This window comes from Stigmatopora nigra, chromosome 12 (genome assembly GCF_051989575.1).
Source record: "Stigmatopora nigra isolate UIUO_SnigA chromosome 12, RoL_Snig_1.1, whole genome shotgun sequence".
Classification (NCBI taxonomy): Eukaryota; Metazoa; Chordata; class Actinopteri; order Syngnathiformes; family Syngnathidae; genus Stigmatopora; species Stigmatopora nigra.
In genome coordinates, this window is record NC_135519.1 from 1,846,082 (window position 1) to 1,860,425 (window position 14,344).

At 39.8% G+C, this 14,344-nt stretch overlaps 1 protein-coding gene across 1 annotated transcript; it reads left to right on the forward strand.

Moving 5' to 3' along the window:
• The first annotated feature begins 580 nt into the window (after window positions 1–580).
• On the forward strand, window positions 581–13,984 carry actr2b (actin related protein 2b). The gene is made up of 9 exons (XM_077730477.1): window positions 581–749; window positions 1,996–2,106; window positions 5,289–5,504; window positions 5,585–5,657; window positions 9,788–9,924; window positions 10,039–10,188; window positions 12,135–12,280; window positions 12,342–12,474; window positions 13,322–13,984. The coding sequence occupies exons 1-9, from the start codon at window positions 702–704 to the stop codon at window positions 13,490–13,492; spliced, it is 1,185 nt and encodes a 394-aa protein (XP_077586603.1). The 5' UTR covers window positions 581–701; the 3' UTR covers window positions 13,493–13,984.
• The last annotated feature ends 360 nt before the right edge of the window (window positions 13,985–14,344 follow it).

Genomic DNA, 14,344 nt, shown 5'->3' on the forward strand with positions numbered 1-14,344 from the left:
ATAAACGTTCAGAAAACGAGCCCCTGCTGTCGCTCCCAACAAAAGATCGCGTTATGTATATCTGTTGTAAAGGACGCAATGTACATGCCGCGCATGCACCGCCACATACGGATGTGACGTTGTCTTTGCCGCGGCAGGCATTGAAATCAGATATATTATAGTAGCCATTTTAAAGAGTATCGTGTGACATCGCCATCTTACGTCAGACAACAGCTCCGAGGCGCCATTGTAAACCGGGCGCACAGTGAGTGATTTTCACCACTAATATCTTACTGATATATTGACAGATTGCCAACGGCCTGCTTTTGACAAACCACTTCACGTGGCTATGAATAAGACGGGATGTTAAAAATATTTAGATATTTTTAATAAATATTTTAATGTGTAGTAACTTTGCTCTCATTCTGACTTCATGTAAAATCTAGTTTTATAAATCGGTTCAAAACAAAAAAGATTATAGCAATTTCAACATGCATGCGTTCATTAGTCATTCCATAGCTCCAACTAAAAATGGCCGGCAATAGACGACGACTAGCCCAATTTATTTGTAGATCTTGAAAAACATCTAGTACTGTATATATCTACATATCTATTTATAGCTATATGATACCTATGTCGGCATATGTCTGTGCCACAAAACGGGTTAGCCTTTACTAACAAAACTTCCGTGGAGGTTCGCAGGTAACCGGGCTCTAGACATTATGGACAGCCAGGGACGGAAAGTGGTGGTGTGTGACAACGGTACCGGAGTAAGTTTGGGATTTCGTACCCTCGTTTAGTCTTTTGGATGCCATTTTAAGTGATTTGCGAGAATCAGGAAGTGAAGCCGCTGTGCTAACTGGGCGTGTGGCTAACTAGCTTGGCTAATTTTCATTCATCCAGACCTGACACGGAAAGATAATTTTGACACTTTTTGGTTCACATATCTTACAACTAATACACTAATGCTGCTTGAACCACAGCATTTCGACAGTTGAAGTGGCATTTTTAGAATAGAGAGCTTGTAAATTTAATTACAATTCGAACGATTGCAGGTAGCCACTTAGCTTCTAGCCTTCCTGCTGTTCGTTTTTGCTGTTTTCCAATTGGCAAAGGCGCCCTTTCATGTGCTTTATCGCCCTTTCATGTGCTTACACACATGCATTCCATAGCGCGTTTTTATTATTTTAAAACACCAAAATATGGTCAATAGTGGCAATCTTATTTTTTTAAGTTATCGTTTTATTTGAGGCCGTGCCAGGCCATTTAAGGTTTAATTGTTATTTTCTTTTCAATAGCGTGCGAGTTCTCAATTCAATGTTTGTCATCATTACTATACTATTTTTTTTCTCGGTAATCCATTTTTATTGAAGTAGCGATCATACGTGTCGAGAAACCCACCAGGAAGTGGTTGACTTATAAAATCGTCACACATTCCACACAGTCAGCAATACTTCCTGCATTTGATATTATTATTTACATCAATATTACTACATATTCTACATACTGTTTTGACAATAAGAGGTCCAGCGTTAGTCTGTTATCATGCTGACGTGTGGAATGCATTTTTATGCGGTGTTCAGGAATGTCATTAGTTGACTTTCGCAGTAGAGACTTCCTCTCTTGCTTCTTTGTCAGCGTTGTAACAGGATGTTACAGAAATTTACCTTACATGAAGTCCCTTATAATCTTTTCATATGCACGGCATGGTTTTAGAATGTTTGGGTTACACATTTTCCATTTATCTTTTTGTGCAGTCTTCAGTGTTGTTGGAAATGCAAACCAAAGACTTATTATTAGTAGTATTATTGTTAAAATATCTGCATTTTTCTTTCATGTTAAACTCGCTAAAGGTAAAGAACTGAATGATTTTTAGAATTTCTGCTATCTTTTTCTGGTAACAAATCGTACTATAAAAATAAATCCTATCCCATCCTACTATCCTCATTTTCATTCAAACACACATTTACACTTAAAAGTTTCTACAAATAACATTTAAAAAAAAATGTTTTACAGTTTGTCAAGTGTGGCTATGCTGGCTCCAACTTCCCAGAGCATATCTTTCCTGCCCTGGTGGGCAGGCCCATCATCCGCTCCACAGCCAAAGTGGGAAACATTGAGATCAAGGTACCAATCAGTTCTACTTAGAAAAAAACACTGATTTTGTCTACTTATTCAGTGATTGCGGACTGGGAGCCGAATGGTTACCGTGTCGGTGTCACAGTTCTAGGGTTGTGGTTTCGATCCCAGGCTGTGTGGAGTTTGCATCTTCCCCCGGGCTTACATGGGTTTTCTCTGGGTACTCCGGTTTCCTCTTACAACACAAAAACTTGCAAATTATGCTATTTGAACACTCTAAATTCCCCCTAGGTTTAAGTATGAGCGTGAGTGCTGTCTTTTTGTGCCCTGCGATTGGCTGGATACCGATTCAGGGTGTTCCCGCCTGGGCCCCATAGTTAGCTGGGATAGGTTCCAGCACCTCTGCGAACCTTGTTAGGATTGTTTAGAATTTGAATTAATGAATTAATTTTCAGTTATTATCAACCAGTGGATCTTAGAGCCCTTTGTCCATTTGTGATGTTTATTGGTGTTTTACACATTTTTCTGCATGAATTATGTTCGTGTCGTCAAAAAGGTTGCGGCCATGTTTTTTTGTTAATATACACTTATTACTTTGATGCGTATTTTTATAACCTTATATTCTTATCACTAATTTGCGTCATATATAAAATAGTATTTCATTCATTTTTGTGCTTTATTATTTTATGCATTTGTTTAGTTAATTAGCAATTATATGAATGCCAAAACCTAACTAAAGGTTCAATAAATCATGTGATCACGTGAAGAAATCATTCTATAACGTGAATTTTTATTGGTCAGTGAATAGTTTTATTCCCCAAAACATTACTTTTAATTCTATATCTCTATATTCAATTCTGGTAAATTTGAGTTTTATTTTTTTCTTACATTTCTCTTGCTGTTTGCAATCCTTTTTATTTTCCTTTTTTGTTTTGTTTTTACACACAAACTTGTTCTCCCTCCATGTTTTCCCACCGTTGAAGTAGAATTCCAAGATGGTAAGTTTGTGATAGTGTGTGCCCCTTTGCATTATCTTGCCTGATTGCCACAAATTCAGCAATTTCTTGGCTGATTTGTTTTTAACATGCCCATCAAAGCTGTCGTTTGACCTTGTGGATGAAATGCTCAAAGATGGTCTGAAATTGTATTTTAAATAAATTATTCTGAAACATAGAGCTGACTCATAAAATCCATTCTGTAATATTGTGAATGTGCAATTTGAACAATAATACTGATTAATATTAAAAAGGAGACTAAAATGGTGTGCTTTTTAAAAATTACCAAATGTTTGATAACAAACTTTTAGAATATTAAAGTGTGTATTAATTACTAATAAGCTACATTTACAAATATAACAGTTAAGTCATTTACCTCGGTGATTCTTTTGTGTTACCACTAAAAGGCGTTGTACAACATTTTAACAAACCCTGACTAAAATAGCTTTGCAGTTTGACATACTGAATCATTTTGACATTGTGGAGCCAAATTTGGATTCTTGGTGTTTTGTCAGTTCAGGGGAATATAAGTGACGTGTCACACCGGCAGAGAGAATTGGAATTCCAGTGTGAACATTGGAAAAGCATAATCAGAAGGTTATAACAAAGAGATTTGAAAGGCCATACATAGAGGCTGTTTCAATAGTTAAATTGGTCAAACCCCTTTTGGGAAATTTGCCAATCAGCTCATTTTAAGACACACTGCAAGTTGTGAAAAAAGTACTGACATATTGAATAAATAGAGATGAAAAAGTTTACACTTTTAAATTACAGGTGTAACGAAATGCTCCTTTAAAATTGTAGCATACCATATTTTTGACACTAATCCATCCAACAAAGTGACACGAAGTGCTTAATAATGGAAGTAGTTCTTAATTGGTCTTCTATTCTCAGCAAGTGTTGGCCCACTAAAAATCTTCTAAGACAAAATGTCACACTCAGAATGAGCTGTAATTTTTTGCACTCTGCTAGCATGCATTCCATGGGCTTTCTATTTTGTTGCTGCCATGTCACCGTTCCTTCACACTGTCAAATGTATTAGCTAGAAAAGAACTCGAAAGCTAGCCATTAGCGGTGTGTATTCTCTCATATCTGGAGATGCGATTCGGATCCTGATTCGCATGTCACAACTTAATTTGTTTTAATCCCAATAATTGTCTCTAAGTGAAGTATTGGAAGTATTTTTGTATGTCACTCAAGAAATTAATCGGACATAAAAGTACATTTACATCAATTTATTTCTGAATCCTCATTCAGGACTAAAGTCAACAAGTGCATACTGTAACATTTTGAGTATTTTTTTAAAGGCCCAACCTAAATGTGAAAAAGAATCTTAAAAGGATTTATAAAACAATATTTTTTCCCCCTAAATTTGCATTAATTAGCCTGATCATTCCAGGTATAGTAACCACTACCTGGTCAAAAGACAAAAAAAATAACTATGTTAGAGCTGTGCAACATAAATTAGGTACAACAATTCTGAGTGTAGAACAATGTTTTTGTTTTCGGCATTTAAACTAATGACATGATCATCAATTAAGTTTGTCACAATCGGAATTGCTGGAGACCCGATTCATTGGTTTGGATGGAATGACTATGAAACGGTAAAAGAAAGATATTTCAGTGCGTTCTCTACATAGTGCAGTCATTTTAATTTTTGTTATGATACACTTTTTGCTGTATCTTTTTAACTCTCCCAGGAAAAGTTTCAAGCCATTCTAGGTTTCTCCTGAAATTGTACTTGAGGTTCAACCTCCATACATATTTGTGAAATATCTTGAGTTTTCATTTCAGTTCCCACATCAAATTTCTAAACATGATGCTAGACCCCTCCATGCACTCTCCACATGTATATTTTTTATTTACTTGTTGGCTGATGGTAACGGCGATAGACATCCCGGACGCAAAGCATCGAATGATGGCCATCTGGTCTCGCAGTTCAAATTGATTGGATGTCTGTCGCCATCAATGATGGGTGGGTTGTGGCAGTCACCAAAGCCACATTAACAAAGGCTCGGCGCATATTATTTGTCATCAGCTTTGATTTCTCCTGAAGGAATGGTTCGACTTGTGTTGCACAGTTGATAAAAAGCGGATTAGTTGTGCATGCAGAGGACTGGTGCATGCTGGGTAATTTAGTTATTGCGTTTTTGGGCAATACTCACAGCTTGTGTGATTGATCCAAAATGAATTTAAGATATTAAATTTAGGACTTCCACCGTGCCGCTTTTTCAGGATCTGATGGTAGGGGACGAGGCCAGTGAATTGCGCTCCATGCTGGAGGTCAACTATCCCATGGAAAACGGCATTGTGCGAAACTGGGACGACATGAAGCACCTGTGGGACTACACCTTCGGGCCGGAAAAGCTCAACATCGACTCACGCAACTGCAAGATCCTGCTTACTGAGCCCCCCATGAATCCCACTAAGAACCGTGAGAAGATCATAGAGGTAGATACATCGGTATCTAACTACTGTTTTTAGAAGTTTATAATTTTACATGTCTTGTCTTTGTCTTGCGCTCTCCACAGGTAATGTTTGAGACGTATCAGTTTTCAGGCGTCTACATAGCTATTCAAGCCGTGCTGACACTCTACGCTCAAGGTAAGGATCTAGATCTCAGGGTTAGATAACATTTAAAGAGTGCTGCTTAAGGTACTTTTGAGAAGAAACTCAATGTTTTTTTATACCAATGCTCACCAGGGTTCTGTAACTCCTTAAAGCAGCGCTCGGCAAACCGGGGTCAAGGGTCGCTATGGGTGCAGGTTTTTTTTTTCCCCAACCAATCCAATACAAAAGTTTAACCAACGGGGGATGTGCTGAAGCAAGAACGCATGAGTGGAATGAAAAATCAATGCGCGTGGTATTTCTGAGATGCTGTAGGAGTCAAAAGCATGTTATGAGGGTCAATCTCATAAGGATGATATGTATATATTTGTACCTGTGTGTATATATATACCGTATTTCCACGACTATGTGGCGCATCGCATTTAAAGCCGCAGTGTCAGTAACGAGTGCTATTTCTGTATGACACACACAAAGGATGCACCGTTTTTAAAGACGCAGGCATGGCAAAACATACACCAGCTTAATGTGACCGGACATTTCGTGGACGGACAATTCGTCGCCGGACTCGCGAACGATTGTTTTTAAAATAAAAGGCAATAAATAATAATAATCGGACTTAGGCTTTGTCATCATCTTTGACTCGACAAAAGCCTAATTGTCATCACACCCAGCTGCGTATGACGAAATTGCTAGTGCTTCTCCATAAGGTGCGGTTCTCGGCAAAAGCTCCAAATAAGTGATAATTTCAGACTAGTAATTTGGCATTCGCCGTGATGGATACAGCGGATCACTTGCCTCTCACTGTTTCTCACTTACCTTCAGTCAGCCAGTAGGGGGCAGATCACTGCCCAACGTCTTTTCATGTTACCTCACCCCGAAGTTATTACACAGAAGGGATTGTGTGTTGTGTTTCCGCAAGTTTAGAGGAAGTGGGAAAAAAACGGTCCTTAAGCCTATTTGTCCGAAACCTTTAGGGTCTGCCAGAGGGCAGCAGCTGGAACAGGTGACTAGGGTGGTATGGGTCCCAGACAATGTTCCTGGCTCTGCTGAGGTAACGAGGGCTAGCAATGTCTTTCAGTGAGGGCAGAGAGCGGCCGATGATCTTCTGGGCACTGTTAATCACTCTGCATGCCTTTTTTTGTCTGCTGCCGTGCTTCCAGCGTACCACACTGTAATGCCGCTATCCGGACGTTTGGTCCTTGGACGTTTGGTCCCCGGACGTTTGGTCCCCGGACGTTTGGTCCCCGGACGTTTGGTCCCCGGACGTTTGGTCCCCGGACGTCCTGTCAAGTTGGTGTACAGTTGTATGTGTACAAGGAGTAGGACTTGGTACACAGTCCTGAGGGGAGCCAGTGCTCAGTGTAATGGAGGAAGAGCGGTGAAGAGAAGTAACAGTTTGTGGTCGGTTGGTTACGAAGTTCTTTATCCAGCAGCAGATGGAAGAGGTGGGAGAGTTTGTCAGTCAGAATGTCCGGTATTATAGTGTTGAATGAAGGCTGAGCTATTGTCAATGAAAAGCATCCTCACATAATTCCCATGGTGCTACAGGTGGATCAGTGCTGTGTGTAGAGCAATGGCGATAGCATCCTCAGTGGACCCGTTTGCTCTATGAGCAAAATGGCGAGGGTCAACTGAGGGAGAGATTGTAGTCCTCGTATGGTGAGTGACCAACTTTTCAAAACACTTCATGATCACAGGTGTGAGTGCAACAGGTCTATAGTCATTCAGGCTGTCAATGGTTGTCTTTTTGGGAACAGGGATAATGGTGGCAGATTTCAGGCTTGATGGAATGATGGATGGTTGCAAGCATCCTCACATAATTCCCATGGTGCTACAGGTGGATCAGTGCTGTGTGTAGAGCAATGGCGATAGCATCCTCAGTGGACCCGTTTGCTCTATGAGCAAAATGGCGAGGGTCAACTGAGGGAGAGATTGTAGTCCTCGTATGGTGAGTGACCAACTTTTCAAAACACTTCATGATCACAGGTGTGAGTGCAACAGGTCTATAGTCATTCAGGCTGTCAATGGTTGTCTTTTTGGGAACAGGGATAATGGTGGCAGATTTCAGGCTTGATGGAATGATGGATGGTTGCAGGGAACAATTGAATATTTTTGTGAAAACTCCAACCAGCTGGGTAGCACAGGCTTTAGGCACCTTCCCAGATACTCCGTCAGCAGCCTTCCTGGTGTTCACAGACTGCATTACCAGTCTCACTTCATGTTCCTGAAACTTCAGTGTATTGCTGCAGGGTGGTGGTGGTGTTGAGACTGGGTCTGATTTGTCAGTCTCAAAGCGGGCAAAGAAACGGTTCAGTTCCTCAGCTAGTGAGGCATCTGCGTTAACAGACATATTATTGTCATTGTAATTGGTAATACGTCGTATTCCCTGCCACATCTCTCTCAGCTCTGCTCTGGCAGTGCTGTATTGTACCTTGTCCCCTGACCTGAAGGCTGTGTTACGGCGTGTGATGAGTGCCTGTGTCTGCTTGGTCATCCAGCGTTTTTGGTTAGGAAAAGCCTAAAGTACAGTGTCCGTGTAGTCTTGGAGGTTGTGGTGTTCGAAAAGTTTCCAGTTGGTGCAGAAAAAACAGTCCTGCAGCTGAGAAAGGGCGTCCTCGGGCCAAGTTTTTATTAATTTTATTTGTGGCCTTGTTAGCCTCCGGAGTGGAGTGTATGCCGGGTGAGAGATGGGTAGAGATGATCTGATCTTGCCAGGTGAGGGAGGGAAGTAGCTTTATGAGCATGTTTGATATTAGAATAAACATGGTCTAGAGTTCTGTCTCCTCTGGTGTGACACTTCACGTACTGAATAAGTTAGCATCCGGTGGAATATAGATTGCCATTACTATGATAACCCTTAGCTCTCTAGGTAAATAGAAGGGCCCGCACCGTATCGCCAATAGTTCAAATCCGGGGAGCTGTGAGTGTTAATGATCCTACTGTCGCGACACCATTCATTGTGTATGAACACGCGAAGTCCCCCTCCTTTGCTTTTGCCTATTAATTCTTTTGAACGATCGTTTTTACTAAGTGTTCGGCTAGCTAGCGTCGGGGATTTGCGGGTCTAGCCACGTTTCCGTGATTCGGCTAATGTAGTCCCTAACAAAGCTGTTGGTAGCAATCTGAAGTTACAACTAATCCATTTTGTGGGTGATGGATCTGGCGTTGGTAAAAAAGATACCCGGTGTGGTTGCTGCCTTAGCTTAACAGCTAGGCCTGCCCGGCATCCGTGCTTTTGCTTTCTTTCCCTTTGCCGCCTCTGACGTCTGATTGGGCTGACTATCCACGGAGATCCCGTAGATGTCCTCGGGGATATTGTAGGTCCGTTGGTAGACTGTTGTGATGGATATATCGCAGCTCCTTTCGAGAGTAATTAAATCCTGGCGACTAGAAAAAGTTCGCCTCGCAAATGTTAGTAAATAACGAACGACACCAAACTGGCGAGCATACACCAAACTGGCGAGCATATAGCCACTGCACCCGTGCGTGCCGCCATCTTGATTGTTTCAATTTATCAATTTATTTATTTAAAATTATTTTATTAACATTTTTATTGAAAAGAAGACATGGGAAATTCTTCATTCTTGGTCGTCTGCTTTTGTTGTGCTTGGTATTCCCATAGGTATTCTGTACACGGACTAGATTTATAATGCTCATTGTGAGGCAACCGAGTTAGACGTTGTCGCTTGTCGGCCATTTTAAGAACAGGCCCATTCGGTATCCTAATAGTCAATAGAATGTGTTTTTTGAAAGGACAATACATTGCTTCATTTAAAATCAAACGCATCCGTCTACATCAAAGTCAGAGATGCAGTATTTTTGGAATACTTCATAACTATCGGCATCCAGTCAGAATCATAGCAACATCAATTCACGACCAAACCAAACTGTTGATAGTAATTTTGTGGAGTCACTCAGTGCCCCTGAGAACTTGTCTGTTGCTAGGTATTTCCCTATTTGTTATGAAGAATCAACGTGACATCTGAGTTATGTCACGTTGATTCTGTCAAGCGAGTTTTTGCTGTTTTATTTTCTATAATAGAGTATGTGAATTTACTAGTGGTTAAGGTGTGTTTTTCTTTTTTTAATTAGACAATTGAAAAATGGTTAACTATTAGACCGGCAGCACATCGAGCCATTTTTAATGGGCAACTGTTTTTGTACAGGCCTTCTGACCGGCGTGGTGGTGGACTCCGGCGATGGCGTGACACACATCTGTCCTGTGTATGAAGGATTTAGCTTGCCCCACCTGACCAGACGTCTGGACATCGCCGGGCGGGACATCACCCGCTACCTCATTAAGGTGTCATTCTTTTTATCATTTTTTTATCGTATTAGCCTTCACACTTAAAACCCCCAGATTTAGAACCTCCCAATGTTTCTGTGTTTCCTCTCACACTGATTGTCATCCTTGAAGTTACTGCTGCTGCGAGGCTATGCCTTCAACCACTCAGCGGACTTTGAGACTGTGCGCATGATGAAGGAGAAGCTGTGCTATGTTGGTTACAACATTGAGCAAGAGCAGAAGCTGGCGCTGGAGACCACTGTGTTGGTAGAGTCTTATACGGTAAGAAGTGGTGTGTCACTGGTTGGTTTGTAAATTCAGCTTCACGTTATATGCATTTAAGATAAAAATTGTCATGACGAGCACAAGTCAAGTGTTGACGCTGTTATCTAGCCCACCCCTTCCACAATATAAGTCAGTCGGTTCTCCAATGTAGCAAGGACCAATACCAAAATACAGCTCATGTGCACACTGCGGTGACATTATTTGTACATACATTCATCATCCATACAGGCATCGCAAGAGTTTCAGTGATTGCTGGAGCTTATCCTAGCTGACTTGGGTGAAAAGCAGACTAAGCCTTAGACAAGTGTTTGCCAACCAAAAAGTCATACATTGTAATATTACGAGATTAAAATTGAAATATTTCAAGAATAAATTTTAAATAAGAAACATTACATACTTCGGTTTCCTCCCACATTCCATAAACGTGCATTGTAGGCTGATTGGACACTTTAAATTATCCCTAGGTATGTGTGTAGGTGAGCATGGTTGTCCGTGTCCTTGGGTCCTGCGATCGGCTGGCCACCAATTAAGGGTGTTTCCCGCCTCTAGCCCGAAGTCAGCTGGGATAGGCTCCAGCACCCCCTGAGACCCTACTGAGCATAAACTGGTTCAGAAATGAGACAAGCATGGCATCGTAGATTGGGCTATGACAAGATTCAAATTGTGATATGATGTCCGCAGACATCAACTTTTGGCGACTGGGTCGGTGTGAAAAATCGGATTTTGGAATAATGTTGGGGCTATATTTGATTCCTGATGAGAACTCTTATAGATATCTTTACGCGATGGAGATGTGGGGTGAAAGACGGGGCGATGCTGTTCTCACAAACGGCCTCTTGCTTTTTCGCACAATCGGACGACCGCATCAGTAATCATCTATGATTGTATCTCAAATTTGTTTAATCGCTCTAATTTCTCTTATGTTGGGACACTCGTATGTCAAGGTATTACTGTATCTCTTTATAAAATTTATTACCTAAATAATTGATCATATTTTATTGATGAGTACAGAAATTTAATAATCACTATAACAAGTCTTGATTATAGTTTTCACGGTACATTGTCCTGAGGGTGCATTGATTATCAAGAGTTGTTGACTGATTTAATCAATTAGTTGTTGATTGTCGTAGCACAGATGTTTTTCAATGTTAATGTTTGACTGCATGTGTGGTTGAATGTGATAGCTTCATTTTGTCTTTTGGTACAAGTGCTTTCTCTAGAGCAGGCATGGGCAAACTACGGCCCGCGTGGTGTTTTAATTCGGCCCGCCGACGTTGTCCAAATGTTTTTTTTATTTTTATTATTGATTTTCCCAAGATGGCGCCGCCACACGGAAGCCATTGGCAGTAGCTGTGTCCACTCTTATTTGTTTTTCGTGTTATACAGTCCCTCTATCCTTTTTTAAATTACATTTTAATATTTCTTAATTCATTCCTTTTTACTTTACTTTGTACTTTACACTTTTTACTTTAATGATGAGTGATGAGTATGTTAATACTTAAGTCTTTTTTTCTGCTTGTTTCATATGTACTGTTAACGGTTGCAGTTTTTTATATGTATCGTGTCTTGTGCTGAACCGACCTATCTGTCAAATTTTTAAAGTCAATGTGGCCCCCTGCCCGAAAAGTTTGCCCATCCCTGATCTAGCGTGTGTGATTTAAAAGGGCGCTTTTTCTTGCCGTGTTCATGGCTTTATAAAGTGTCCATCAATCTCATTTGATCTCTATAAACATCAACTTCAGTTTTGTTTTGAAATTAATTAATTAATTTTGTTGTGAAATTAATTCCTCATAAGTCAAGATTCTTTAATAGTCAAATGAGAGTAGATAGGTTTTTTTTACACTTGTATGGTATTTAAGATTAGGAATACTTGAGCTGTTCATGTTCAGCATCTTTTCGCTGTTTGAATAAGACCCCCCCCCCCTTTTTTCACGTGTCTACAGCTGCCAGATGGCCGCGTGATCAAGGTGGGCGGCGAGCGTTTCGAGGCGCCAGAGGCTCTATTCCAGCCGCACCTCATCAATGTGGAGGGTGTGGGTGTGGCTGAGCTGCTCTTTAACACCATTCAAGCAGCTGACATTGACACCAGGTGAGCGACTTGAATAGCGTGTGCACATCTTGAACGCGGGTTTAAAAATGTTCCTGCTCAGGCCCGAGTTCTACAAACACATCGTGTTGTCGGGGGGATCCACCATGTACCCTGGGCTACCTTCGCGACTGGAGAGGGAACTCAAGCAGCTCTATCTGGAGCGTGTTCTCAAGGGGGATGTTGACAAGCTCTCGGTAAGATTCTCCTACTTTGATCAAATAAATAATTTAATAAATAATATATATATATATATATATATATATATATATATATATATATATATATATATATATATATATATATATATATATATATATATATATATATATATATATATATATATATATATATATATATATATATATATATATATATATATATATATATATACACATACACATACACATACATATACATACGTACATACGTGTGTGTGTGCGTATGTGTGTCTGTATGTATGTATATGGGCAGTAAGGATAGTATACAAGTACATTTGCCTGTAAAATCTGAATTTATAAATATGATAATGAAAGCCAGACTTCCACACTTTTCCGACTGTCTTTCACGTTTTGCAAAAATAGTCTGCCATCAGGTGTTGCTATTAGTGCGATACTTTATTTTCTGACGGTGAACATTTTAGCCAAAGAAACAAAAATAAATGGGTTCGGGAACAGCGTCAATGAATCTGAACAGAATTTGGCTACCACAAAAAAAAAATTGCATTTAACACAAATTTCTCAGAACATCAATATGCTGCTTGATGCATAAATCATGTGCATTCATTTATGTAAAAAAAAGAATGTTATGTGAATGTAGTATAATGATTTATGGTACCTTTGTAAGATTGTATTAATTGAATTCCCCAAACTAAAAGCAGATGTTGGTGTATATATTTGTACATTATCTTCTATCTTTGTTTGAAACCTGAAACGTGGCAAAAGCTTGAATAGTTCAAGGGTCCCAATACTTTGGTAAAGTACTCTAATTGTTGTTTTATTGTAAGCTATATTCTCTTCATTTTAATAACTACTTTTCAAACAGAAATTCAAGATTCGCATCGAGGACCCCCCCAGGCGAAAGCACATGGTATTCCTGGGTGGGGCAGTACTGGCTGACATCATGAAGGACAAGGACAACTTCTGGCTTACCCGTGATGAGTACCAAGAGAAGGGTGTGCGTGTTCTGCAAAAGCTGGGCGTCACTGTCAGATAAAGACACAGACACACAAATATATCTATTTATCTTTTTTCTCTTTCCCGCAGTCAATCTCTACTTTTTCGCCTTCACCTTTTCTGGCATACAGTTCCATATTTTTTGCACAATTCCCGTAGAGATAAAAAAAACAAAAACAAAAAAAAGGGTCTACATTACCACGAGTAAGCGGGGAAATTGGGGACATGTTGAAGGGAAGCCTACTAGCTTTTTGATATCACAATCAGGGTCTACCCAATGTTTTTTCGTTTGTGTCCCGTGACTAATTGCATTTATATAAGTGAAACTGTTTATTTTTTCCCCCCAGGGAGAAGGATGACTTATTTTCTTTTACGTTTTTTTTTTTTTTTAACTTTTGTTTCTTGCCTTTTGTTGCTGTGAGCTACTACTAATGTAAATGAAGTGTGGTTAATTGTAGTCACAGAAAATGGCTTTTTCTGTTTAATGAAGAGTGCAGCTCCTTCCAAAGCAGGGTACCCCAAAAACTCTTTAGCTGCCATTAACGTCGAAAAATGCCCAAACCATTGAATTTAATAATTTGCTGCCAGTCCTCACAGTTTAACTATTTTTGACATCTATTGTTATTAATTGCAGCAAATGATATTGTAGTATTTGATGTGTACACGCACAGTTATTACTAACCGCAAAACATCGTATGTTTTTGCAAGTACCCTGTACAAAGCAAACAGAGCAAAACAGAGAATTGGACAAATGTTATCTTATATTTTTTATGTAATCTGTCGCTCAAATATGGTAATGCAATACCAAACTACCAAACTATTTGTTGGGATAAAATTTTGTTGTGTAATTACCAGTAATTTGAAATATCATGTTTGACGATCGCTGATAGTG